The sequence below is a fragment of the Rattus rattus genome, chromosome 2 (genome assembly GCF_011064425.1).
Source record: "Rattus rattus isolate New Zealand chromosome 2, Rrattus_CSIRO_v1, whole genome shotgun sequence".
Taxonomy (NCBI): domain Eukaryota; kingdom Metazoa; phylum Chordata; class Mammalia; order Rodentia; family Muridae; genus Rattus; species Rattus rattus.
The window spans coordinates 132,997,620-133,023,899 of record NC_046155.1 but is presented as its reverse complement, the minus strand read 5'-3'; the positions used below and the strand labels follow the sequence as shown (position 1 = coordinate 133,023,899).

The following is a 26,280-nucleotide window of genomic DNA, read 5'->3' as shown; positions in this document are numbered from 1 at the left end:
ATGGAAAAAGATAACTTTCTACACTATGGTTTAAAAATATGACTACAAATTAAACAAATAAAAATTTGATTTACCTGTCGGTTCCTCTCATCCATTATGCGTGTAATTTGTATTTTCTTTCGCCCCATTTTCAAAAGTCACCTTTTCTTCCTTATATTCCAAATAATTAATTCAGAAGCTAATTTTCTTCAATATCCTAATGCATCGTACACAGTTCCTATTATTTAACCTTCCAGTCCAAGGCTGCCGCTGAAATTGTCTTAAAAATCTAAAAGAAAACACAAATTACAGGATTTCAATTCTTTACAACTTATAAATCATTAAATGCGATACAAGTTTCAAATCTGCTTTTATGCTAACACAGTAAAATAAGCATTCTTAAGCTGTAATTTCTATTTACAAAACTAGAGTAAACAGGTTGACGTCTTAATGACTTTACCCTTTAAAAGTTTTCCTGGATCTACTGGTGCCTTTTTCTCTAAGCAAATGCAGCTGGTGTTTGAGATTTTTATAATGTACATAACAATAATGATAATAATAACAATAATAATTAATAATAATAACATCCAACATTGCTGAGATTTTCTATATGCCATGCATTTTTCTAAAAATAGAAAAATCATCCATTCATTCATTCTTATCTAGAATCTCATTAGGCGTTACTATCTCCATTTGTAAATATGAGGACTAGGAATATAGAGACACAGAGGAATTAAGTAACGTGCCAAAGGTCATCCAGTAAAGGGACAAACATTGGGATTAGATTTCTGTTTTATGTTGTCAACAACATATGATATTCTTCACAGCTCCTGATGACCTTAATGCGAAAGATAATGAATACGAATGGCCCCAATTTGCCCTTAAAATTCTTCTAAGTCAATTTATTCTACAGCTAAATTTTTAATACTATTCAATCCACAAAGATACTATATAAACTTTACATTATTATACATTTAAGTGAACTATTTCTCTAGCCATTGAATGATTATCTCATCTGTTAAGATTCAGTTGAAATACTACCTTCTTGATATAAATCAAGACCAATTCAACTTGGTAAAGGAAACTATAAGCTATTTGGGGGATGGGTTGAATATGAATGTGTAAATTCTTGAGACCAAACCTTTGATAATATTACATATACATGGCTATAAAATTCATCATGCAAATTCAGGCCGTATAAAATGTAAATCTGCTGTAAGCACTGGGTTCTTCACTTCCTAGCATTAGTGCCTCCCTGCTTACTAATCTTCCCACGTTCATCATTTTACTTTTTAACTTACACAATTATAACACCTACTACAATGTCAACTTACTAACTCACTCTGTAGACCAGGCTGGCCTCACAGGAATCCACCTGCCTCTGCCTCCAGAGTACTAGAATTAAAGGCTTGTGCCTCCACCACCACCAGCACATTAACTTTTACTAATGTCATATTGCCAGCAACATCAGAGACACATTCTTTTACTACCCAGGATAGGGACTTTAAAATGTCTACATGAGAGTCTAATATTCTACCAAATGCATTGAGGATGTGTTTTCTTACACAGTATTATTACTGTACTGATTGTTACTTCTATATAAACTGGCTTTTTCCAAATTAACTAAATCTGAAATAGAAATTTGACTGTACAAAAAGCCAACCTCCAAAGGCCTGTCTGAACCGAGTTACAGTAAGTTGATTTTAGCAGAGCATCTCAGCGACTCATGGAACAAGCAGTTCACAATGAATGAGGCACAACGAGATCAACAACTTCACTGACACACAGAAACAGTACCTCTGACTGCCAAGGTCTTTATAACTACATAGTTACATATAAAATACTTGCCAAAAGTGATTACATGCTAAATCATAAAGTATCAACAAATTTCAAAGGATAGACATGTTCTGATACCACAGAAATTAAAAATTTAACTTCAAAGTGTGTGTGTGTGTGTATGTGTGTGTGTGTACACTAAGTATCAAACATACTTTAAAGAATGAGAACTATAAAAGATTTTTTTCATGACATGCTACCTTCATAACAAAATGTATAACAAACCAGGCATGAAATTTCCAGTTCATGCCATTTTCAATGATGAAGACTAAAAGCATTCTCTGTAATATCAGAAATAAGAGAAAGCACATTCTCTAACATTTCTATTCTGCATTAGAGTGGAAGTTCTAGACAGCAATTTAGAAAACAGGAAAAAAAAAAAAGAATTTCCAAACTGGAAAAGGGAAAGTGAATTATCTGTGTTCACAGACAATATGCATTAAAATAAGGTATATTAATCAAGGAAATAAAAGATTAATACACTAAAAAATTTAAAACACTAGTCAAAAGTATTAACTCATCAATTGTAAAATTTTATGTATTAAGATATCAATATTACTCAAAGCAATCTACAAACACAGTGCAAAATCAAAATCAAAATTTCCATCAAAATCCTTATTTTTTTTTTAGCATTTGAAAAAGTTGGGGCTGGAGAGATGGCTCAGTGGTTAACAGCACTGACTACTCTTCCAGAGGTCCTGAGTTCAAATCCCAGCAACCACATGGTGGCACACAAGCATCTGTAGATGAGATCTGATGCCCTCTTCTGGTGTGTCTAAAGACAGCAACAGTGTACCCATATATAACAAATAAAATAAATCTTAAAAAAATAAAAGAAAGAAAAAGTCATTCTGAAATTTATATTGACTCTCAAAGGAATTCAATAGTCTTGAAAATGAATGAAACTGAAGGACTCACTTTTTATTATTTCAAAGTTAACTAACATCACAAACTGAAGTAACATTGCATAAGCATAGAAGAAGACATAAAGACTGATCAAACAGGATAGAGGGCCCAGAAATAAACATAAGTGAACAATTTTTAATAAAAATGCCAAGACCACTCAACATCAAAGGGAGTTCTTTTAAACAAATGGCGGAGAAACTAGACACCCACATGAATGCAGTTGATGTCTACAACATGCCACATACAAACACCAACTCTCAATGCACTGAAGCTGAAATCTAGACCCGACTGTAAACCTCTTGAGATGAAAACAGAACAGGCTTCGAGGTCTTGGATCTGATGGTGATTTCTCAGCCACAACACCCAAACCACAAACAGATTAAAGAACAACAAACTAGCCTTCACTGAAATTAAAAACGTGGAGACTAGAAAAATTGCTAAAAGAGTAAAGTATTTGCCATAAAACCACAAGAACCAGTTTGTATCTTCAAAACCTACCCAAAGCGAGGTAGACATGGCCAGGTGTCTAGAGTCAGTGCACGGGAGACACTCTGGATTCTGTAACAGATCCTACCTCGATAATGAAAAGGAATGACCAAAGAAGACACTAGATGTTAAACAACCGCAGACCTTCAGGTACACTACACACACCCACACACATGCGAACACACATCCATGTTTGTATAAAATATACATACATATGGAATAAATAAATATGTTTCAATGGATACCATTAGCAGAATAAAAGAGCAACCCAAATAAAAGAAGACAATAATTACATATATAACATGAAAATAATATTCAAAATATATAAAGAATTTCTAAAATCCAACAGCAAAATGATCAAACTTAAAGATGGGCAAAGATAAGACAGGCCAGATGTCTCAGTAGATAAAGACATTTGCCACAAAGCCTAATGACCTGAATTCAATCCCTGAAGCTCAAATGGTAAAAGGAGCAAATCAAGTATGGGCAAAGAAAAACCAAGAATGGCGGTTCATACATGAAATCCTGAAGCTCCTGGGAGGCTAAGGCAGAAAGAACACTGAAAGCTGAAGGACAGACAGTTCTGGGTTCCAGGCCAGCTTGGCTACAAAAAGAGATTCTGTCTCGGGGTGAGTCGGGGTAGGGGGAGGAAGTATATTTGAAAAAAGAGGATGTGGAGAAAGAGGAATATTCCACCATGGCTAGTGGGAGTGCAAGCTGTACAACCACTCTGGAAAGCAATCTGGAGATTGCTCAGAAAATTAGAAATAGATCTACCTGAAGATCTACCTATACCACTCCTGGGCATACCATACCATAGGGACACATGCTCCACTGTGTTCTTCGTGGCCTTGTTTGTAATAGTCAGAAGCTGGAAACAACCCAGATGTCCCACAATGGAAGAATGGATACAGAAAATGTGGTTCAATTACACAATTACTAAACTATTAAGACTGAGGCCATCGTGAGTTTCATAGGCAAATAGATATAACTAGAAAATATCTTGAGTGAGGTAATAACTCAGACCCAAAAGGACATGCATGATATGTACTCAGTAATAAGTGGATATTAAAAAAAAGTACCAAAAAAAAAAAAAAAAAAAAAAAAAAAAAAAAACAACCAAAAATACCTAGGATACAAGCCACAGAACTCAAATAAGTTAACAAGCATGAGGGCCCACATGAGGATGCTTCAATTCTACTTGGGAAGGAGAAAAAATTAGTCATGGAAGGCAGAGGAGGGAGGGATATGGTTTGGAGAGGAGACGTGGAGAGGAAAGGGGGAACATGATCAGGTATGGAGGAGGACAGTGGAGAATGAATGGAAATATGCAACCTTGGAGGAGGGAGATGGGGGGGGATCTCTCTAGAAAGTACCAGAGACCTGGGAGGTGAGAGAATCTCAGGACTCAAAGGGAGGGACCTTAGATGAAAGGCCCAACAGTGGGGAGAGGAAATTTGTAGAATCTACTGCTAGTAGAAAGGCAGGGCATCCTGTACAAACCTTAAGTTCAAGTGGATCAAAGATCTCCACATAAAACCAGATGCATTGAAACTAATAGATGAAAAAGTGGGGAAGAGCCTCCAACATGTGGGCGCTGGGGAAAATGTCCTGAACGGGACAGCAATGGCTTATGCTCTAAGAACAAGAATCAACAAATGGGACCTCATAAAACTGCAAAGCTTCTATAAGGCAAAGGATACTGTCATTAGGACAAAACAGCAACCAACAGATTGGGAAAAAATCTTACCAATCCTACATCTGATAGAGAGCTACTATTCAATATACACAAAGAACTTAAGAAGTTAGACTCCAGAGAATCAAATAACCCTATTAAAAAATGGGGTACAGAGCTAAACAAAGAATTCTCAGCTGAAGAATATTGAATGGCCAAAAAGCACCTAAAGAAATGTTCAACGTCCTTAGTCATCAGGGAAATGCAAATCAAAACAACCTTGAGATTCCACCTCACATCAGTCAGAATGGCTAAGATCAAAAACTCAGGTGACAGAAGATGCTAGTGAGGATATGGAGAAAGAGGAACATTCCTCCATTGTTAGTGGGATTGCAAGATTATACAACCACTCTGGAAGTCAGTCTGGAGGTTCCTCAGAAAATTGGACATTGCACTTACCCAGCTATACCTCTCCTGGGCATATACCCAAAAGATGCTACAACATACAACAAAGACACATGCTCCACTATGTTCATAGCAGTCTTATTTATTTATTTCCAGAAGCTGGAAAGAACCCAAAAGTCCTTCAACAGAGGAATGGATACAGAAAATGTGGTACATCTACACAATGGACTGCTTCTCAGCTGTCAAAAACAATGACTTCATGAAATTCATAGGCAAATGGATTGAACTAGAAAATACCACCTGAGTCAGGTAACCCAGTCACCAAAAAAAAAAAAAAAAAAAACCCACACACACACGGTATACACTCACTGATAAGTGGATATTAGCCCAAAAGCTTGAATTACCCAAGATACAATCCACAGACCACATGAAACTCAAGAAGAAGAAAGACCAAAGTGTGGATGAAGAAAAGACAGAAGGAACGACCATTCAGAGCCTGCTCCACATGTGGCCCATATATACACAGTCACCAAAACTAGATAAGATTGATGAAGCTAAGAAGTGCATGCTGACAGGAACCAGATATAGATACCTTCTGAGATACACAGTCAGAGCATGTCAAATACAGAAGCAAATGCTAGCAGCAAACCATTGAACTGAGAACGGGACCCCTCGTTGGAGGAATTAAAGAAAGGATTGAAAGAGCTGAAGGGTCTTGGAACCCCATAAGAACAACGATGCCAACCAACCAGAGCTCCCAGGGACTAAACCACTACCCAAAGACTATACATGGACTGACCCATGGCTCCAGCTGCATAAGTAGCAGAGGATGGCCTTGTTGGGCACCAATGGAAGGAGAAGCCCTTGGTCCTGCCAAGGTTGGACCCTCCAATGCAGGGGAATGTCAGTGGAGGGAGGGGGGGAGGTAATAGGGAGGGGAACACTCTTATAGAAGAAGGGGAGGGGAACTTATGTCCGGGAAACCGGGAAAGGGAATAACATTTGAAAAATAGATAAATAAAATTTCATTGGAAAATTAAAAAAAAAAATCTCAAGTGACAGTAGATGCTGGCAAGGATGTGGAGGAAGAGGAACACTCCTCCATTGTTGGTAGGACTGCGAGTTGGTACAACCACTCTGGAAATCAGTCTGGAGGCTCCTCAGAAAATTGGACATTGTACTACCTGAGAATCTAGCTATACCTACCACTCCTGGGCATATACCCAAATAAGGCTCCAACATACAACAAAGACACATGCTCCACTATGTTCATAGCAGCCTTATTTATTTATTTCCAGAAGCTGGAAAGAACCCCAATGTCCTTCAACAGAGGAATGGATACAGAAAATGTGGTACATCTACACAATGGAGTACTTCTTAGCTGTCAAAAACAATGACTTTATGAAGTTCATAGGCAAATGGATGGAACTGGAAAATATCATCCTGAGTGAGGTAACCCAATCACAAAAAAACACACATGGTATGTACTCACTGATAAGTGGATATTAGTCCAAAAGCTCAAATTACTACAATCCAGAGACCACATGAAACTCAAGAAGAAGAAAGACCAAAGTGTGGATGCTTCAGTCCTTCTTAAAAGGGGGAACAATAATATTCATAGGAAGGAATATGGAGGCAAAGTTTGGAACAGAGACTGAAGGATTGACCATTCAGAGCCTGCCCTGCCTGGGCATCCAGCCCATACACATACATACACACACACACACACACACACACACACACACACACACACACACACACACACACACACACCACACAGAGCCACCAAACCTAGACAACATTGATGTACCCAAGAAGTGCATGCTGACAGGAGCCTGATATAGCTGTGTCCTGAGAGACTCAGTCAGAGCATGACAAATACAGAGGTGAATGCTAAGCAGCAAACCATTGAACTGAGAATGGGGTCTATGTTAAGAGGAATTAGAGGAAGGACTGAAGAAGCTGAAGGGGCTTGCAAGCCCATAAGAACAAACCAGAACAACCAACCAGAGCTCCCAGGAACTACCCACCCCCAAATCCTACACATGGACTGACCCATGGCTCCAGCTGCATATGTAGCAGAGGATGGCCTTGTTGGGCACCAACAGGATGAGAAGCCCTTGGTCCTGCCAAGGCTGGATCCCCCATTGTAGGGAATGTCAGGGCAGAGAGGTGGGAAGGGAGGGTGTTTGGGGAGAGGCAACACCCTTATAGAAGAGGAGGGGGATAGGATAGGGGGATTATGGATGGGAAACCAGGAAAGCGAATAACATTTGAAATGTAAATAAAAAATATCCAATTTAAAAAAGAAAAGAAAAGGAAAGGAAAGGAAAGGAAAGGAAAGGAAAGGAAAGGAAAGGAAAGGAAAGGAAAGGAAGGCAGGGCATCAAGTGGAGGGATGGTTTACCATCTTACAATCAAAAATTCTAACCCAGAGTTGTTCCTGTATAAAAGAACTGCCGGGACAAAAATGGAGAAGAGACTGAGGGAAAGGCAGTCCAGTGGCCGACCCAACTTGGGATCCATCTCAAGGGGAGGATCCAAGGTCTGACACTATTACTGAGGCTATGGTGTGCTTAAAGACAGGAGCCTAGCATAGCTGTCCTCTGAGAGACCCAACAAGTAGCTGACTGAGACAGAGGGAGATACTTACACCCAACTAATGGACTGAAGTTGGGGACCCCTGTGGTTGAATTAGGCAAAGGCTAGAAGAAGCTGAGAAGGAGGGTGACCCCATACGAAGACCAGCAGTCTCAACTAACCTGGACACCTGAGATCTCTCAGACACTGAGCAAACAACTAGGCAACATACACTAGTGTGAGGCCCCTGACACATATATAGCAGAGGACTTCCTGGTCTGGCCTAAGTAGGAAAAGATTTACCTAACCCTAAGGTCCCAGGGAGTGAGGAGGCCTGGCTGGGTTATGGGGGTTGGGAGAGGATGGGGGTAGGGTTGGGAGATGGGGGCATCCTCTTTGAAACAGTGGGGGAGGAGAAATGAGATGAGGAATTGTGTGTGGGGGGGGTACCAGGAGAGCACAACAGCTGGACTGTTAAAAAATAAAAATAATAATAAAAAAATGAAAAATTGATCAATAAAAAAAAAAGTTCAACATCACTAATTGTTAAGCAAATGCAAACGCAAACCTCCTCTCCACACAACAGAAGACTATTTCCACTTTCTGACTGGGAGGATGGGGAGAGGAGGGGAGCTATGTCATAGACTATGGACTGAGTAAAGATCCATCATGTGAGCTCTAGGGATCAAACTCAGGAAGTCATTAGGCTTGGCAGAAAGTGCTTTTACTCACCCAGCCATTTTGCCAAACCCAAATCACTATTACTTTTTAAAATATAAAAAGGAAATATTAGCATGGTTATATACCTGAGACCCCTGTATAATTTATGAGAACACAAAATACAGGAGCTGCTGTGGTAAAAAGGTATGGCAGATGCTTTTCAAGAAAAGAAAAGAAGTAAAAGTACTATTTGAGCCAACAATTTTACTTCTAGGTTTATCTATTAAAGAATTTAAAGTACATACTGATATGCAATCAATGTCCATGAAGTACTAGTTACAATAGTTAAAGAAAGGGCCAGCAAGATGGCTCAGTGAATAAACGTGCTTGTCACCAACCTGGAGCACCTATGCTTGAGTCCTGGTAACCAGATGGTAGAAGGTGAGAAATGACTGACATTGTCATTTAACTTTAAGCACTTAATGTGCCACTTGCAAACAGTCAGATAGTCAATCAGTCAGACAGTCAGTCAGTTTGTCTGTCTGTCTGACTGCTCTACTGCCTCCTCCCTCTCTGATGGGGGAAATGAGTGCTCCTGTCTTTAGATGTATACACTCAGTGTAGCATGTGCAAAAACAGTTTGTCTGCTACTATCTCTCTGTCTCTCTCTCTGCCTCTCTCTCTCTGCCTCTCTCTTCCTTCCTCCCTTCTTCCCCCCCTTCCCTCCATCCCCTCCCTCCCTCTGTGTGTGTGTTTCAAGTAAATGAACAGATAATTTTAAAACAGTGGAGAATTAAAAAATAAATCCAATTTAAAAAATTTGAAATAAGTATTTAGGTGCACAGACATTAAAAATAAGGTAAAATCTATTACTAAACTTGACTAGTATTAGTATCAATTACTGAACCAATCAGGCCTCTACTTTTGTGATTCTAGTGAATCAACAACATATCAAATGTTTCAAAAGCTACTAAAACATACTCTGTAATAAAACAATTACTTATAAACAAGCAACAAAAACTTCATTTTAATAAATAAATACTATGAGAAAAATTTTTATAACTCACTACTTCTTTACAAACTTAAGAATTCCATTTTGGACATATAAACTTGAAGTGGCAACGGACAAGTGGAATTATCAATGAGAAATTCAACCTAAGACTCATTCTGCAGGGCTAAAAATTATACATTTGGGAGTCTCAAGAATACAGGAGAAATTAAGAAGACAAAATATAAACTGGAAAGAAAATAAAGTCCACCACAAGAAACAAAAAAATTTATTTTTGTTACATAATAAAAGTTCCAAAGTATGCTTTAGACATGAGATTGTAAACAATTTGGTCAACACTGAACACCCAATATTTATGTGGGAAATGGACTCTCAACTTACCTAGAAAAGTCCATTTCAAGTCTATTTTCAAGACTTATTATAAGGAAACAACACCCAAAGCAAAGAGGCAAGAGAACCATGTTTATGCATGTTTACCCAATGCAATCAAAGCAACAGGGATGTGAGGAAAGTAAGACAGAAGCACACAGGACGGCCTGTCCACACAATGTTACAGCCAGTAAAGGCTTAATAATCAACAGCCTATCTTCATAATACATTTATGGTATAAAATAAAATCTAGTTCTGTTTCTAAAAGTCTATGGATAAAAGATAAAAAAACTAAGTGACACAAGGCAGGAAACAGAAATTAGTAACTTCTGGTAAGTTTTTTTTTTCACTGTTTTCATTTAATATAATCACTGTGATGAGAAAAAAAGTAACTACAAATGAAAACTAAGAGCTGCTTTTAAAATTGAGAAAGAGGGGTTGGGGATTTAGCTCAGCGGTAGAGCACTTGCCTAGCAAGCGCAAGGCCCTAGGTTCGGTCCCCAGCTCCGAAAAAAAGAAAAAAGAAAAAAATAAAATAAAATTGAGAAAGAAAAAAATCCCCACAGCAAAAAAAGTGTTTAAGAATGAACCTTTAAACATTCCTAAAACTTTGTTTCTACTTCAGCACCTTGTGCAATTTCCAGGTTCTATTTCTTCACTCCATTATGTCTGAGATAGCATATCACACCTAGAATGAGAAAACCCAGATCCTTCTAGCCCCAAACATATAATACCACTAAACTAGCTAAAGATCTTGGTGATTTCTAAGTGAAAATAACCTGTTTAACAAGAAAGTTGCAAGTATATGCATTATATGTACCATGGAGGCTAAAATAAACTTTTTAGATATTTGGGGTAATATAATCCAAATATATGGTATTACTACTAAATACTCATATCCGAGTATGGTATGTTTTTACTATTTATGATCCCAAACCAAAATGAGTTTTGGTTGACCATACAACGGAAATCAGAAAACATAAAATAAAAGACATCTAATATTAATTTTCAATGACTGGAAGTAAATCTGGATATGTAAAAGGTACTTTAAAAACTAAAAATATTATATCAAAACAGATAAAACTTTTTTGTTTTAGGTACAGCAGCTACATTCATTTGATTCCCCTATTAACTGTAAGATATCAAATGAAAAAGAAAGATAGTACTACCTAAGTCAATATTATTCTGGGACTCACTTTTATCTGAATCTGTCCTTTATAAAACATCAATAAAGCTGCCTTTAAAAGTACCTTATAATTTTCAAACAATTTTAGAAATCATTGTTTCCTTCAGCAAAAGAAAATGAAATCTACAACGACTAGTCCAAATTCTTTTTTTTCCAAATTCTTAAATAGTCAAGAACTTAGTCATTAAAATATTCAAAAACGTAGCAGTTATTCACAAACTTCTAATCATTAATATACCAGTTTTTTAAATTATATATTAATCGTCACTGTTACTGACTCTTCTTTCTATCGATCTCCTCTTTTGCTTCTAGTAAGTATATTTGAGTAATCATTATTATTTTTATAAAAGAAAAGCTAGTATAATTTGCTATAATAGGCAATCATACATAGGCCTCAAACATAATGAAAATACAATTAAATTAAAGCAAAATGGAAGAAATTTACTAGAGTCATATGTATCTATGTGTGTCTATATATATATCATGATATATTACTTACCTTAATTATAAAGTAAAAATATATAACATACATATATTTACATAGCTACAACAGTAATAGTGAACCCAAACACTTAATTTATAAAAAATGTATACACAAGAAAGGGGAATATTTCAGCAATCTTTCCTGGTAAAATTAGAATGTTGAAAATTAATTCCAAAATTGAAGATTCAAGAAAATAGCTGTTATACAAAAAACTTTGCTTCAGGTGATTTCCAGAGCCTTTTCCCTAAACCTGAAAATAGTTTGTAATTTTCAAACAGTAATGGGAAACAAGTATTATCCATCTATCTCTGCCATCTATTTTTGGTTGAGATTCTAAATATTTTTAAGACAACAACCTTGCTATGTTTGGCCTCAAACTCACAATGGTTTGCCTGAGCTTCCTGAGTGCTAATTCTAAGTCTAAACTACCACACCAGGCTTTGTAAATGACCAGGCATGATAAATAACTTTAAAAGGTCTCTTATCAGGCCCTTCCAGTATGTTTTTTGTAGTATGTTCATATAAAAACATTCTTTAATTCACATAACCTCTTTATAAAATTGACATATGAAACTATACCAGAGACAGTAGATTACTACCTCAAAGTCACAGATGCCAAATACAGGAGCTCAGAGTCAACCTAAGTAAGCATTCTAACAACAGAAGTGGGTCTAGGGACATGGTGAGATGGTTCTGTGGTCAAGAGTACTTATTTCTCTTCCAATGTACCCATATCAAACGGTCACAACCACCCATAACTCCAGAGCCAGAGGTTCTAATGCCCTCATCTGGCCTCTACCTGCATGGGCACACAAGAAGCATAAAATCTCTCTCTCCCTCCCTCCCTCCCTCTCTCCCTCCCTTCCTCCCTTTGTCTCTCTCTGTCTGTCTCTCTCTCTCTCCTCCCTTTCCCCCTCCCCACAGAGACAGACAGACAGACAGACAGACAGACACACACACACACACACACATACACACACACACACACACACACCTTTTTCTTGAAAAGGAACATATACCTCAGAAATCCTAGTTCCAGGTGTCATGCACCTGCCTTGTGCTTGGGGCTGGGACTACTCTAGAACAATAAGCTGCAACCCTAGTTTTGTCATAGATTATCATTGACCTGGCTAGTAATTTACAAAAGGAAAAGAAGTCGAGAATATCATATACACCAGAATTGTCAAAGTCTGATGCTTTCCTTCCATTTTACATTCTCAGTGGCCATGCCAAGGACAGCACAATCCTATTTCTCTACACTTTGAGATAAAAATTTTAATCTAGTCTATCTGTCCTTTCTCCCCATGTTTTATAGAGCAGTTTTAAGTCTGCAATTAAATTAACAGAAATAGTCAATGCTTTCTGCAGTATACTATATATGATATAAACATTAGCCCTTCATATTATTAATATTACTACCAGGTTAGGATTCTTATTATATTTAATGATCCTATACTGATATATCATCACAATCACAGTGCCTCGTTAACATTAGAGTTCACTCTTGGTGGTATGTGTTTTATGAATTTGTATAAATATATAATAGAATGTATTGCCTATTTACAGTGTATCACACAGAATAATTTAACTATAAAATAAATCATCTGTACTCTTCTACACATCTCGTCCCTTTGCACTGATTCCTGGAAACAATTCATCACTTTACTAACCCCATAATTTTATCTTTTCCAGAATGTCATCTCATTAAAACCATACTGAATACATCTTTTCCAGATTGGTTTATTTCACTTAATAATATAATTTTTGTTCTGTCTCTTCACAGCCTGAAAACTCATTTTAAAAGTTTTAATTAAAACACAGGGGCTCAGCAGTTAAAAGCACTGGTTTTGTTCCAGTACCCACACAGTTGATCTCAACTATGACTCCAGCTCTGGACATCCAGTTCTAGGGGATTAAATGCCTCTTCTGAACTCCCTAGGCACCAGGCACAAACAGAACGCACACACATACCCTCAACCATACCATACACTACGTGCACGCACGCACGTGCCCCCCCCCAACACAATCTTAATAATTTTTTAAATTTCCAGTTAAAACAATTCCAGAGCCAGATCATGCAGTTGCTTCTCTAAGATCTAGCAGAGTAATGTAGTCTTCCACGAATATACCCCCAAACTCTGCATATCAGCCCAATGCCCTGTGTTTACTGAACTACATTCCATCTAAGCCAGGCATCTGAGCTGTAGTCCAACCCAACCCGCACATTCTCTCTTCTGTCCCAACCTACTGTGCCCATATCAGACACAGAACTAACAAAAGATGTTCACATGCCTAGATGTCATCACAAACATCATGAAAGCACAAAGCAGTATCGCACCCCCAAACCCACAGCAATGTTTGTCAATGAGAATTATCTACATGAACCCCAGGACACAAAATTTAAAAGAATAATCATAAAATTCAAAGAATGGAAAGGAGTTTAAAGACAAAAAGCAGCAGCTTAATGAACTTAAACAACTCAGAGAATAAATGCTTAATTGATGCCAAAACAAAGCAAAACCAAAAATAACAAAGGCAATCCAGAATTTGAAAATTCAATTCAATAAAGAAATAGAAATATTGAGGATTCAAGCTAAAATGAAGGAATTACAAAACCCAGAGCCCAACTAGACAACTCAAAGGAAAGCCTCACATGTAGAATCAACCAAGCAGAAGAAAAAGTATCAGAACGTAAGTCAATGGCATATATCAGATCTTCAAAAGAGCACAGAAGAAAATTTCCCAAACTAAGGAAGACAAACCCAAACAGATACAAGAAGCACACAGTACGCTAACAAGCCTGACCAGAAAAAGCATTTGACAGTTAAAATATTAGAATACAGCACAAAGAGAAAGTACTGAAACCTACAAGAAAAAGTACAAGTCACATATAAAGAAAGATGCATCAGGCTCATCAAAATAACATCCGATTTCTCAATGGAAACTGAAAACCAGAAGATCTGCAGCAACTCATTTCAAGTCCTAAAGACAATGACAGCCAGCCTAAACTCAGCAAACACTATCTGCCAGAGTTGAAGGAGAAAGAAAAACTTTCCCTGATACAACCTAAGGAAATTTATATCCAATAAATCAAACCTAAAGAAATTACAGGAAGCATTATTTGGGGCAGAATAGAGGAATGAGAATAGGCAATACACTGTAGAAAGAAATACTAGGGCATAATTACTACAATATGAAGTACCACTGAAAGCACAAACAGCAGCATCAACTAACAGCACAAGGACTGCAATCAACAGATACCTTCCAATAATAACTTTAAATATTAAAAGACTAAATTCTCCAATCAAAAGACACAGGCTAGCTAAATGAATCAAGAAATAAAAATCCATCTACAAAAATCACAGCTTTTCAAGATAGGGGTTGGGGATTTAGCTCAGTGGTAGAGCTCTTGCCTAGCAAGTGCAAGGCCCTGGGTCCGGTCCTCAGCTCTGGGAGGGGCTGGGGGGGAGATATGCACTGAACAAAGGTACTCAGGGTAAATGGGACCAGGAAGCAAGCATCGCTATAGCAGCATCTGACAAAATAGACTTCAAACTAAAACTAATCAGAAGGAATAAAAAATAGCACTCATATTAATCAAGGGAACAGTTGACCAAGAAGTCCAGGACCACATTAACTCACAGCAAAATTCTATCTGACTTTCAAAGAAGGATCCATAACCAATCTTTCTTAAACTAGTTTTAGATGAGCCTTTGTTGTTCCGCCCGCCGCTCTCTAACGCCAGTGCCACCTGTAGCTTGCTGAGCTCCAGCCGAAGGAGAAGGGATAAGTAAAGAGCTGCCCACATCATAGCTCCTACAAAGCAGACTGCCTGCAAATCCACCGGTGATAAAGCACTCAGGAAACAACTGGCTATAAAAGCTGCTCATAAGAGTGTGCCCTCTACTGGAGGGGTGAAGAAACCTCATCGTTACAGGCCTGGTAGTGTGGCACTCCGTAAAATCAGGTGCTATTAGAAGTCCGCTGGACTTCTGATTCCCAAGCTCCCTTTCAGTGTCTGGAGCGAGAAATTGCTCAGGACTTCAAAACAGACCTGCGCTTCCAGAGGGCAGCTATTGGTGCTTTGCAGGAGGCAAGTGAGGCCTATCCAGCTGGCCTTTTTGAAGATACCAATCTGTGTGCTATCCATGCCAAATGTATAACAATTATGCCAAAAGATATCCAGTAAGCATGCTGCATACACGGAGAATGTGCTTAAGAGTTCACACTATGAGGGGAAACATTTCATTCTCAAAAAAACTTTTTCCTCTTCTTCCTGCTATCAATAGTTCTGAATGTTAGGTATTTTTTCCATGGGATCAAAGGTACCTAAGTATATGATTGTGAGTGAGAACGTAGGGGACAGAATCGGGTTTTGGCAGTTTCTACATGTTCTTTTGTGTGTGAGTTTTTAATATAAATGCAAGATGTAAAGCATTAATGCAAGCAAATGTTTCAGTGAACACATTTCAACAGTTCAACTTTATAACAATTATAAATAAACCTGTTAAAATTTTCTGGACAATGCCAGCATTTGGATTTTTTTAAATAAGTAAATTTCTTATTGACAGCAACTAAATGGTGTTTGTAGCATTTTATCATACAGTAGATTCATTCCATCCATTCACTGTACTTTTCTAACAGAGTTGTCCTACATGCAAGTATATGTTTTTAATGTTGTCTGTGTTCTGTGCTATTCTGTAAGTTTGCTATTAAAATCCATTAACTTATATTTTTTAAAAAAAGCTGGTCATAGACAGACAGACACACACACAGAAGTACTCCCAAACTTCTATAAAGCCAGTATCATTTTAATACCAAAATCAGGTAAAACTACAACAAAACAAACAAGCAAAACAACAACCCCTATAGCCTAATACTCTTGATGAAGATAAATTCAAAAATGCTCAATAGAATATTTGCAAACCAAACACAAACATATATTAAAAGATTACGCATCATGACCAAGCTGGCTTTATATCAGAGTTACAGGGATAGTTCAAAACATGCAGGTCAACAAATGGTAATAAACCACAGAAATGGATTTAAAGACAAAAATCACATGATCATATCTATAGACGAAGGGGAAAAAAGCCTTTTAACAAAATCCAACAAGCCTTCATGATAAAAGCCCTACAGAGAGTAGGACTAGAGGGAAAAGACTTCAACATAATAATTCTATATGCAAGAAACCTAAGCCCATATCATCCTAAGTGGAGAAAATTCTGAATAACATTGAAATCAGGATCAAGACTATATAAGAAAGTCAAATTACCTTTTTTAGCAGATGGCATTAGAGATCCCCAAAATTCTACCAAAGAACTTCCAAAAACAAAACAATTCTGCAATGTGGCAGGATATACAATCAACTTCATAAATTAATAGCTTTCCATACACCACCAACAAACATATACAGAAAGAGATCACAGGCACACTCCCATTTGCAACAGTCTCAAAGAAAATAAAGTAAGAATAAATCTAGCCAAAGAGGTGAAGGACCTTTATTATAAGGAAAATTTTAAACCTCTGAAGAAAGAGGTAGAAAAAGATACTGGAAAATCAAAAGACATCCCATGCTCATGTAGTAGTAAGTAAATATTGTGAAAATATCCATTCTACCAAAAGCTACTTACAAATTCAATGCTCATAAACTCTCCATCTTATTCTTGACAGAAATATCATACGTATCCTAAGATACATATAGAACTACAAAAGGCCCCAGATAGACAAAACAATCCTGAGCAAAATGAACAGTGCTAGAAGAACTACCATTCCAGACCTGAAAATTATATTACAAAGCCACAGTAATAAAACCAATATGGCACTGGCACAAAAACAGACATTTAAACCATGGAACAAAATAAAAGACTGAAACATGAGTATACGTAACTTCAGTCACTTAAATATTTTACAAAGATGCCAAAAATATGCTCAAAAGTGGTACTGGGAAAACCATATATCCACATGTAGAAGAATGAAACTAAATCCATGTTTATCACTTCTCACAAAAAAGAAATTAACTCCAAACATATCAAAGACCTCAGGTGAAACCTAAAACACTGTAACTGCTGGAAGAAACATTGGCAGTGTCCTACAGAACGCAGGTGTGTGAAGAACTTTCTAAATACAACTACCAAGAATTATCCAACCACTGACCTGTGGGACATCATAAAACTAAGTCTTCTACAAAGCTAAAAAAAATCAAGTAAGAAGGAAGGCCTCAGAATGGGAGAGAATTTTGGTCAGCTATATATCTGACAGAGGACTAACATCCATTCAAAATATAGGCCTTGGAATTAAACCAAGTTCTCAAAAAGAAGAAATATCTGAGAAAAAAAGTTTATTGTCCCTAGCAGTTAGGTAAATACCAATCAAAACAACTTTGACATTCCAATCTTGCACCAGTCAGAATGGCAAAAATCAGGAAAATCACTGTAACGATTGCTGGAGGAAGTGTGGGGGCTAAGGAACCCTCACTCACTGTTGGTGGGATTGCACAGTATTACGTAGCCAACTTAAAAACAGTGTGGAGAACTCTCAGAAAGTGAAAAATGGATCTTCTACATAACACTCATTCATGCCACCCCTTGGCATATGCCCAAAGGGTTTGAATTCCTACTCCAGAGACTTGCTCATTGCTATTCTATTCAGAGAACTAGGAAACAGAAACAACTGACAGTGGATAATGAAAATGTATATTCTAGTGAATATTACTCAGCAGTAAAGAGTGAACCGATAAACTCTGCAGATAAATGGATGGAAGAAGAAAAGATCATATTGCAGACAGAAAGACAAATATCACATCATTCTCCTCAGAGGCTCCTATCTCCAAACTTTCAAATGTGAGTACACAGCATGAAGTAACTACAGAAATTAAGAAAGTAAAAATAGATGACTGGGGTGAGGAGGGCAAGAATGGGGGGAAGGCAGGGTACAGGTGATATTCAGTGGTAAATGGGGGAAACGTGGCTTTCAATTTAGGTACAAGATTGGGGGTGAAGAAATAAATACAGACGGAAGGAAGAAGGTAAAGTAACAGTGACTATGTCTGAAAAAGTCATAAGGAATCATGCTCTGTCTACTTAAAAGCACTTATAACACATGTAAATCAGATAATAAATATACATACAGCCTAAATGAAATGTCCCCATCTGGACAGGCAATGCTCCCCAGCACCAAGAGACACAGATTCTCTAACAAAAACCCAACACCCCAACACCAGGCATGAAAAGCCCTCTTTTGAGTCAGAAGTCAGAGTGGTTCAAGAGTTACAGGCTATTGCTATTGCTTTTGGTTTCCCACCAGAGGTGAAGTTAAGTAACTGATGCTGAGGATACCATGCCCTTTGAACGAATAACCCAGAGGAACCAAGCTGGATCTAATCTTAGGTAATCATTCAAGCTTCCAAAGAAGGGAAGAAACCAACAACAGTCTTAACTCTGATGCCTATGACACAACAACCAGCATGGCATGCTAACCCTAAGAGTGCACCTTGGCAGTAACCAACAGCTCTCTAATTGGACTTAAGACCCTCTCAACAAAATGGAAATTCTGCCTAGTTCTGGGAACCTAGCCAAAACTATTCAGAGCTACTAAAATCATGCATTATAAAGGAGAATCTACAATCACCATAATCCTTAACTCACTCTAAGGATTTATCTTTACACCCACAGATACCCCTCATTAAGTTTCTCAGCACAAATCCTATACCTAAGGTTCAGGGATCATTGTGGAAGAGGTGGCAGAAAGACTATAAGAGCCAAAGGGACAGGAAGATTTCTATAAGACTGTATCTCCTGGAAAGGTCAAGAACCTATCCCATGAAGTTTCACCAACATGACTACCTAAACAGAAGTTGAACAAGAACAAGAGACCTAATAACATGGAAGGAAGAAAGTTCATGAGACTTCAATGCTAAACAAAAGATAGGCAATTAGGGAATGTTGCATATAAGAAATAGACTTCCCAAGAAAAGAGTATACCATTTAGTTATTCAAAACCAAATGGTCAGGCCTGAAAACATATATACAAGTAACATAAAAACAAAACATGTTTGCTTAAATATTTAGGAATATACATGCATACGCACCCGCACATACATAACCACCACCACCACCACCACCACCACCACCACCACCACCACCACCACCACCACCACCACAACAACAACAACAACAAACACTAACAACTACACAATTAAAGAAAAAGACCATGATGTGAATGAGAATAAAAGGGGTGATATGTGGGAAGAAGGAAAGGAAAGAGGGAAATGATGAAATTATAATCTCAAAATCTTTATAAATACAGTTATATCATTTCATTCTTCCTCTCCCCCCTTCAACCACTCTCATGGCCCCCAAACTGCTTTCAAATCCATGGCCTCCTATTCATTATCTCTATATACATAACATGCAAAAAATACAAACTGTAACCTGCTGAGTTCATTTAATGTTTCTTGGATGTATATTTATAAGAGCTGACAACTTGGAATTGGAGAACCATTTAAGGAATTCATCTCTGGGGAAGATTAATATTCTCTCTCTCTCTCTCTCTCTCTCTCTCTCTCTCTCAGCAGCTTGTAATTTCTTGTAGCTCTTTATTCGGGGGTGGGGCTCCTGTGATTTCCCTTATTTATGTTAGCATATCAACTGTTCAGGTCTTGTGTAAGCAAGTATATTATTATGCTTTTAAGAGTGTAGCTTTTCTGTCCAATCTAGGAAACACAATCTTGAAGCAAACTTTTTGGTCCTCTGGCCCTTAATCTTTGCACTCCTTCTTCTATGCTCTTAACCACTGAGTCACCTCTCCAGTCCTTTGAAATAATCGTTTATTTCGTTTTGCAGTATAAATTTAGCTTATGGTTAAAAATAATATCAAATATATTAAAAAGTTTCAAGAACAGTATAGAGAATTCATTTCCCTGGGCCTTAGGTGTAGGGTTATGTTGCAGATATATTAATTAGGGCTGGGTATCCCATGGTCAGCCCTTCTCTACATTTTGATTGGTTACAGCTTTCTGTAATAGTCTCCATCCGCTGTGAGAAGAAGATACTTGAGGAGAGGAGAGTCACTTTTATCTGTCGGTACCAAATGCAGTTGGTTCATAAAAGTGGCAGTAATAGGTTCTCATCTGAGATGTATAACCTCACTAGCCATGGGTGGCTGGGTAGGTGAACAACATCAGGCATAATTTCCCTCCTGTTGAGCAGGCTGTAAGTCCAATTAAACAACTGTTAGCTATCACCAAGATCTAAGCGCCACTACTGCACCTTTAGGGATAGTTTGCTATCCTCATACCTGCTGTGGTTCAGAGGCATCACAGCTAAATAGGACTACTGAATAGGGTATTCACGCTCTAACAATTAAAATCCAGGCCTGCCTTACAAGAACATATAAAGCATGCTCTCAGCAAGTGTGCTTAGATTTATTTTTATGTATGTGTATCAGTATGGACTTTTTTTGCATGTGTGCGTAAGTGCTATTAAAACTGGAAGTGGAAATTACAGGCAGTTTTCCTGACCAATTTGAGTGCTGGGAATATAACTTGAGTCTCTACAAGAGCAGTATATACTCTTAGCCACTAAGATACCTCTCTAGCCCTTTGAAATAGTTTTTTACTTTAATTTTTCAATGTAATGCTTAGCTCTGTGTTTAAAAATAATTTCAAATATATTAAAAAGTTTCAAGTACAGTATAGAAAATTCATGCAACACTATTACCTAGGTTGACCAATTTTTTAACATTTTACTGTATTTTTTACTTATGAAAATAGATACAGATATAAACACATCTGAACTGCTTGAGGGTGGGTGGTACTGATCATGCTCTTTACAACTTAATACTTCAAGTATAAATTTCCTAAGAGCAAGTATATTCTCTTATATAGCCAAGCACACTAACCAAATTCAAAAGCATAGGTCATAGCTTCAATTTTGTTAATTACTAGTATTCTTTAGCATTTTCACCCTCTTTTATAACATAAAGCCACAAAGAACTGAGATACATTATGTGTCATCTATAGGAAAATAAGGAAAAAATGACAGTGTAAAGGGAAACAGGGGTCAGTATATTGAGTCAAGAACTTTATTTTAAATATAATAAAAAGCCAGCATTTGTTTTATCTTGGCTTTGTTATTGTATGGCTTCAGCAATGTCCTGTGACTTTTCTAAGCCTAGACATAAGAATAACAATGTCCTCTATATCATATTGGTACATATTAGTGTGCATCAAACCAAGTGTCAGACATGTATAAAGTGGTCTGTATTTTTATTATTTCAAAACTCTAACATATATAAGGTACTTTCTAAATAAAATATGTAATTTGAAAATTGTAACCTCTTCTGAACATATTACATTTTGCAACTCACAAGCATCATATTAATACCTACTAGCAGAATTCTTTATAGTGTCATAAACTTCTGATTACTGAAAAACAGTCACTATGCTTTTTAAAATACTCATTCAATGTATGTATAATTGTGAAATAAACATTGCTGGATGCTTATAAGACAATTACTATTTCTATGGTTGAAACTACATAAAAAGAAGAAACGATTTAAAACAGGATCTTTAGAAGCAATCCCAAGTATAGAAGCCCGTGATTAATTTATTGGTTGCCCCTCCCCCCTTGGGCATAAAGGTGTTCTAGCCAACCACACAGCCCTGGCTAGCCTTGTAGTCCTGGCTGTCTTGAAACTTGTTTGCAGACCAGGTTGACCTTAAACTCAGAGATCAGCCTATCTCTTCCTTCCAAGTGTTGGGATTAAATACCTGGCTATTATTAGTGATTTTAATCAAGTAATTAAATCACTCAGCCAGTTTTTTCACTGTTAAAAATGAAGTAGGAATTGTACAATTTTCTGGCTATGAGACTGTTAATGTAATAAGAAAGAATACTCAAGCACATATCCCCTTTATGGTAGATTCAAGTCTTACACAAAAATTCTATAAATGGTTCTTCAGTCATTCTCAATTTTATTTCAAATATCAAAGATGTGAGGCATACAGCAGTACATAATAAGACAGGGTCTGCCATAAAAAGACCTGTATTTAGAGCTAAGCTTCAGGTGACAAATCTTTACAATAAAATAAAATCTAAGATAATGTGTGTATGAATCAGTCAGTCTCTCTCTCTCTCTCTCTCTCTCTCTCTCTCTCTCTCTCTCTCTCTGTGTGTGTGTGTGTGTGTGTGTGTGTGTGTGTGTGTGTGTGTGTGTAGCCATCCAGAAGATTCATATTGTGATAAGTTAATACTGAAAATTACAATACTATTTAATTAATATAAAAACTATGAAAGCACTTTTGAGAGCTTATATGGTGGGGCTGGGGAAGCTAGCTAGGATTTTTCTATGAATTGTGTTGAATCTGTTGATCACTGAAAGTAATATAATTTTAACACTGACCATAATACCAGCTCATATGTAGCACGTCATTGCATCTATCTGAGGTTTAAAAAACCTCACTCAGTGACGTACTACAACAGAGCATTGTAGTTTTCAGAATAGAGGTGTTCCACTCAGTTTGTTTAAGCAGTACCAGGCTTTCTATATGACTGAGGCTGATCTGGGCTTCCTTCCTGAGCCTCGTTGCTGAGAGTACAGGTATGGACCATCACTCTTAGCTAATGTTCTACTTCTTTCTTTAATAATATATTCCAAAGAAACTTATTAGCATTAGAAAAAGTTATTGCAACCAAGTCCAATTATATTGGTTCCTCTAAACACAGACACTCCTCAACTTGCAAAGGACTAAATCCTGATAATTCCATCATCAATTAAAAATAGTTTTAAGTAAAAAATGTAGGCAATATATCTGACCTTTGAGGACCACAGTACAGCCTAGCCTCGCCTAGCTTAAAATATCCCTAAAACATATATGGTAACTGGGCAAACATGACCTAACACAAAGCCTATTTTATAATGAAGTCCTGGTCACCTTGTGTAATTTACTTAATATTATATAGAAACTGAAAAATCAAAACTGTAATTATATATGCTTTTATACCATCTTTAAAGACTTAACAGATTAGAGACCATATTACATCCTAAAAAGGGAAAAACAGTCTACTCTGACATTCAGAATCAAACAGTATCAAGTAATTTTAATCCCAACATCTACACAAGGGAACACAACTATATGCTACAAAGAAAAGAGAGAGAGAAAAAAAAGATGTCCTATAGTCTCTTACAAAAAAATTAACAATATACTAGATACATTTATTCTATTGTAATATATAGTAAAACCAATGATTCTTTCCTCTTAAAGAACTATCTCCCAATCCCATTTAATAAGAGATATTTCCACTACTATTTACCATTAAATCCAGTCAGAAATTCATGTTCTAAGTGAAGATTATCATAAGCTGTTATTTAATGAAAAATAAGTAATATTTCACTCTACTGTAAATTACATTTAAGTGAGAATGTTTACAGAGAAAATAAACAAGCCTGCTGAATGAATATAATGGTGCTATCAGTCAGTATGTTTCATAACATAAGGAAAACACAAAATTATTTTGAATACAATTTCTATATGCTTTAAAAGTAATAACTTTATTTCACTTTCACTGAAGAAAAAGAAAGGAAGGAAGGAAGAAAAAAGAAAGAAAGAGAGAAAGAAAAAGAAAAAAGGAAGGAAGGAAAAGAAAAGGTAGGACACATCCTGCAAACACATTTAATTTTACAATTTAAGTTTTTGCAATTAGAAATACTATAGAATCAAAAATATGAGCAAAAAAAAGTATACAAAACAGTGAAGAGGGAATGCTTTTGCCATCAGTGATGGTTATAGGGTTCTCATGGTAAATACCCTGGTCTGCAAGACAACTCAAACACTATTGAAGAAACCATGACTCAAAGGCCACTGTGAAAAAAAATGCTAGACACATCATGCACATGAAAGTGAGACTGTACTGGCTGTGCTGAGCTGACCCCATCCCTCACCTAAACATTGGTCCGGCCCCACACCCACCGCAGCACTCTGGAGAGTAAGTCCTGCACTGTCTGGATAGCACAATAGAGCTGACCTGAATGGCAGGGACCTGGGTGAGCTGGCTTGAGGGTGTGAGTGTGGAAGCTGGCCGCTGCAACGTGTCTGTGTGGTCAATAGAGAAGCCCTTCCCTACCCTTACTCCTTACTACGTACAGCAGACAGGAAAGCTGCCATGAGAGTAGAAGAGCTGTCCCTGTCTCTGACCTGCTGTAGCACTCAGGAGAATAGACCCTACACCTCACCTAGACAGCATAGAAGAGCTGGCCCTGGATGTGAAGGCTGCAAGTGAGCCAGTTCCAAGGGTGTGAGCACAGGAAAGGTGGGCTTGCTTTTAGTCTCCTGAACAGTGGCAGCAGGGATGAGGGAGAGACGCCTTCCTCCCCTTCCTTACCATCTATGGCAGATAGAGAGCTGGCCCCAGGGTCATGAGAATGGGAAACTTGTCCTCATCCCTCACACTTGGGAGAACAGGCCCCGCACGTTACCTGGGCAGCAGGGTAGAGCTGGTCCTGGTTTTGGGGGACTTGGGGGCGGGTGCTGGTAAGCTGGCCCAGACGTCATAAAAGCAGGAGATCCAGCAAGCTGAGGAGCTCAGACACTTTTAATTGGCCCACCTCAGCATCTACCCCATCAATGAACTGCTGGAGTGCAGGTCCTAAAGATCCAAAACTAGAGGATCTCCATAGCACAGGGCAAGAAAGAATATACAAGAGAATATTCAAATGGAATCCTTTGTGATTCCAGTATTGGTAGAGTAAACAAGACCAATAAGTTATTTCAATGAGTATTTGCAAGCAAAGAAATTGTGGACAAAGGGGTATACCGTGGAACACACTATAGCTTCCAAAACTATATTTTTTCGCTCTGTTGTGGGGGGAGATTGCAAAGATAGAGGGTAAGTAAGGGCTCAGGGTAGTGAGTGGGATTAGGGAACATGGTGTGAAGTTCACAAAGAACCAATAAAACAGTTTGAAAAAAAAAAAAACAACTTAAGAGCATCAGCATTCCTAAAATATCAGAACCTTTCTCAATAACCAATCCTCCTTTACCTCCAAAAGAGACCATTTTCCTGATTAGTTTGGTAGTAATGCACAGTAACTATTTAGTGAGTTCCCATAATTAAGTATCCTCTCAAAACATGTATTATTAATCACTTAAATCTCATTCCCTCTACTGGAGTTATCAGAGAATCTCTTTATGGTATTTTCGAGACTAGTAATAGGCTAAGACTCTCTTTGCCTGCTTTGTAAATCTTTAGATTTTCTTTATGAGGTGCTTTTCCAAATCTCTTTTCCTTTTTTCACTGAACTGTCCATGATTGACAGGAGTGCTCTGAATCTTTGGACTTGTCTCTTTTGTCTGCTAAATGTATTAAAAATTATCTTTATATTATCCTATAGAAGCTTCTAACTTTTATAGTTTTGCCTTTGAATTCAAAATGATTAATCATTTTCTGCATTGTGGAAAATAAGAAAATAAGGTACTTCTTTTTCAAATAGATTATCAATTATTCCATTATTAGTTACTGAATAATTCTTTATTCTGCTGTTATAATTCTTGTCCTAAAGCAATGTCTATATATGCATGGATCCTTTTCCAGGCTTTTGCCTCATTTTGCTTAACCCAGTATTTGTTATTTTATGGAATTAATCATTGAATATGTTTAAAAACATCTGATTCATCTGATATAATAATACTTCCCCTCCAAAAATGT

General features: G+C 37.3%; 1 protein-coding gene across 5 annotated transcripts in view; it reads right to left on the bottom strand.

The window, feature by feature from the left end:
- Positions 1–26,280, bottom strand: part of Mef2a (myocyte enhancer factor 2A) — a 139,604-nt gene that overhangs the window by 79,797 nt on the left and 33,527 nt on the right. For all 5 annotated transcript variants that reach the window (XM_032893429.1, XM_032893430.1, XM_032893432.1 and 2 more), the window contains one exon: positions 75–268. In XM_032893429.1, the coding sequence (XP_032749320.1) occupies positions 75–128 (54 nt within the window). In that variant the 5' untranslated portion in view covers positions 129–268. The remainder of the gene's footprint in view (positions 1–74; positions 269–26,280) is intronic.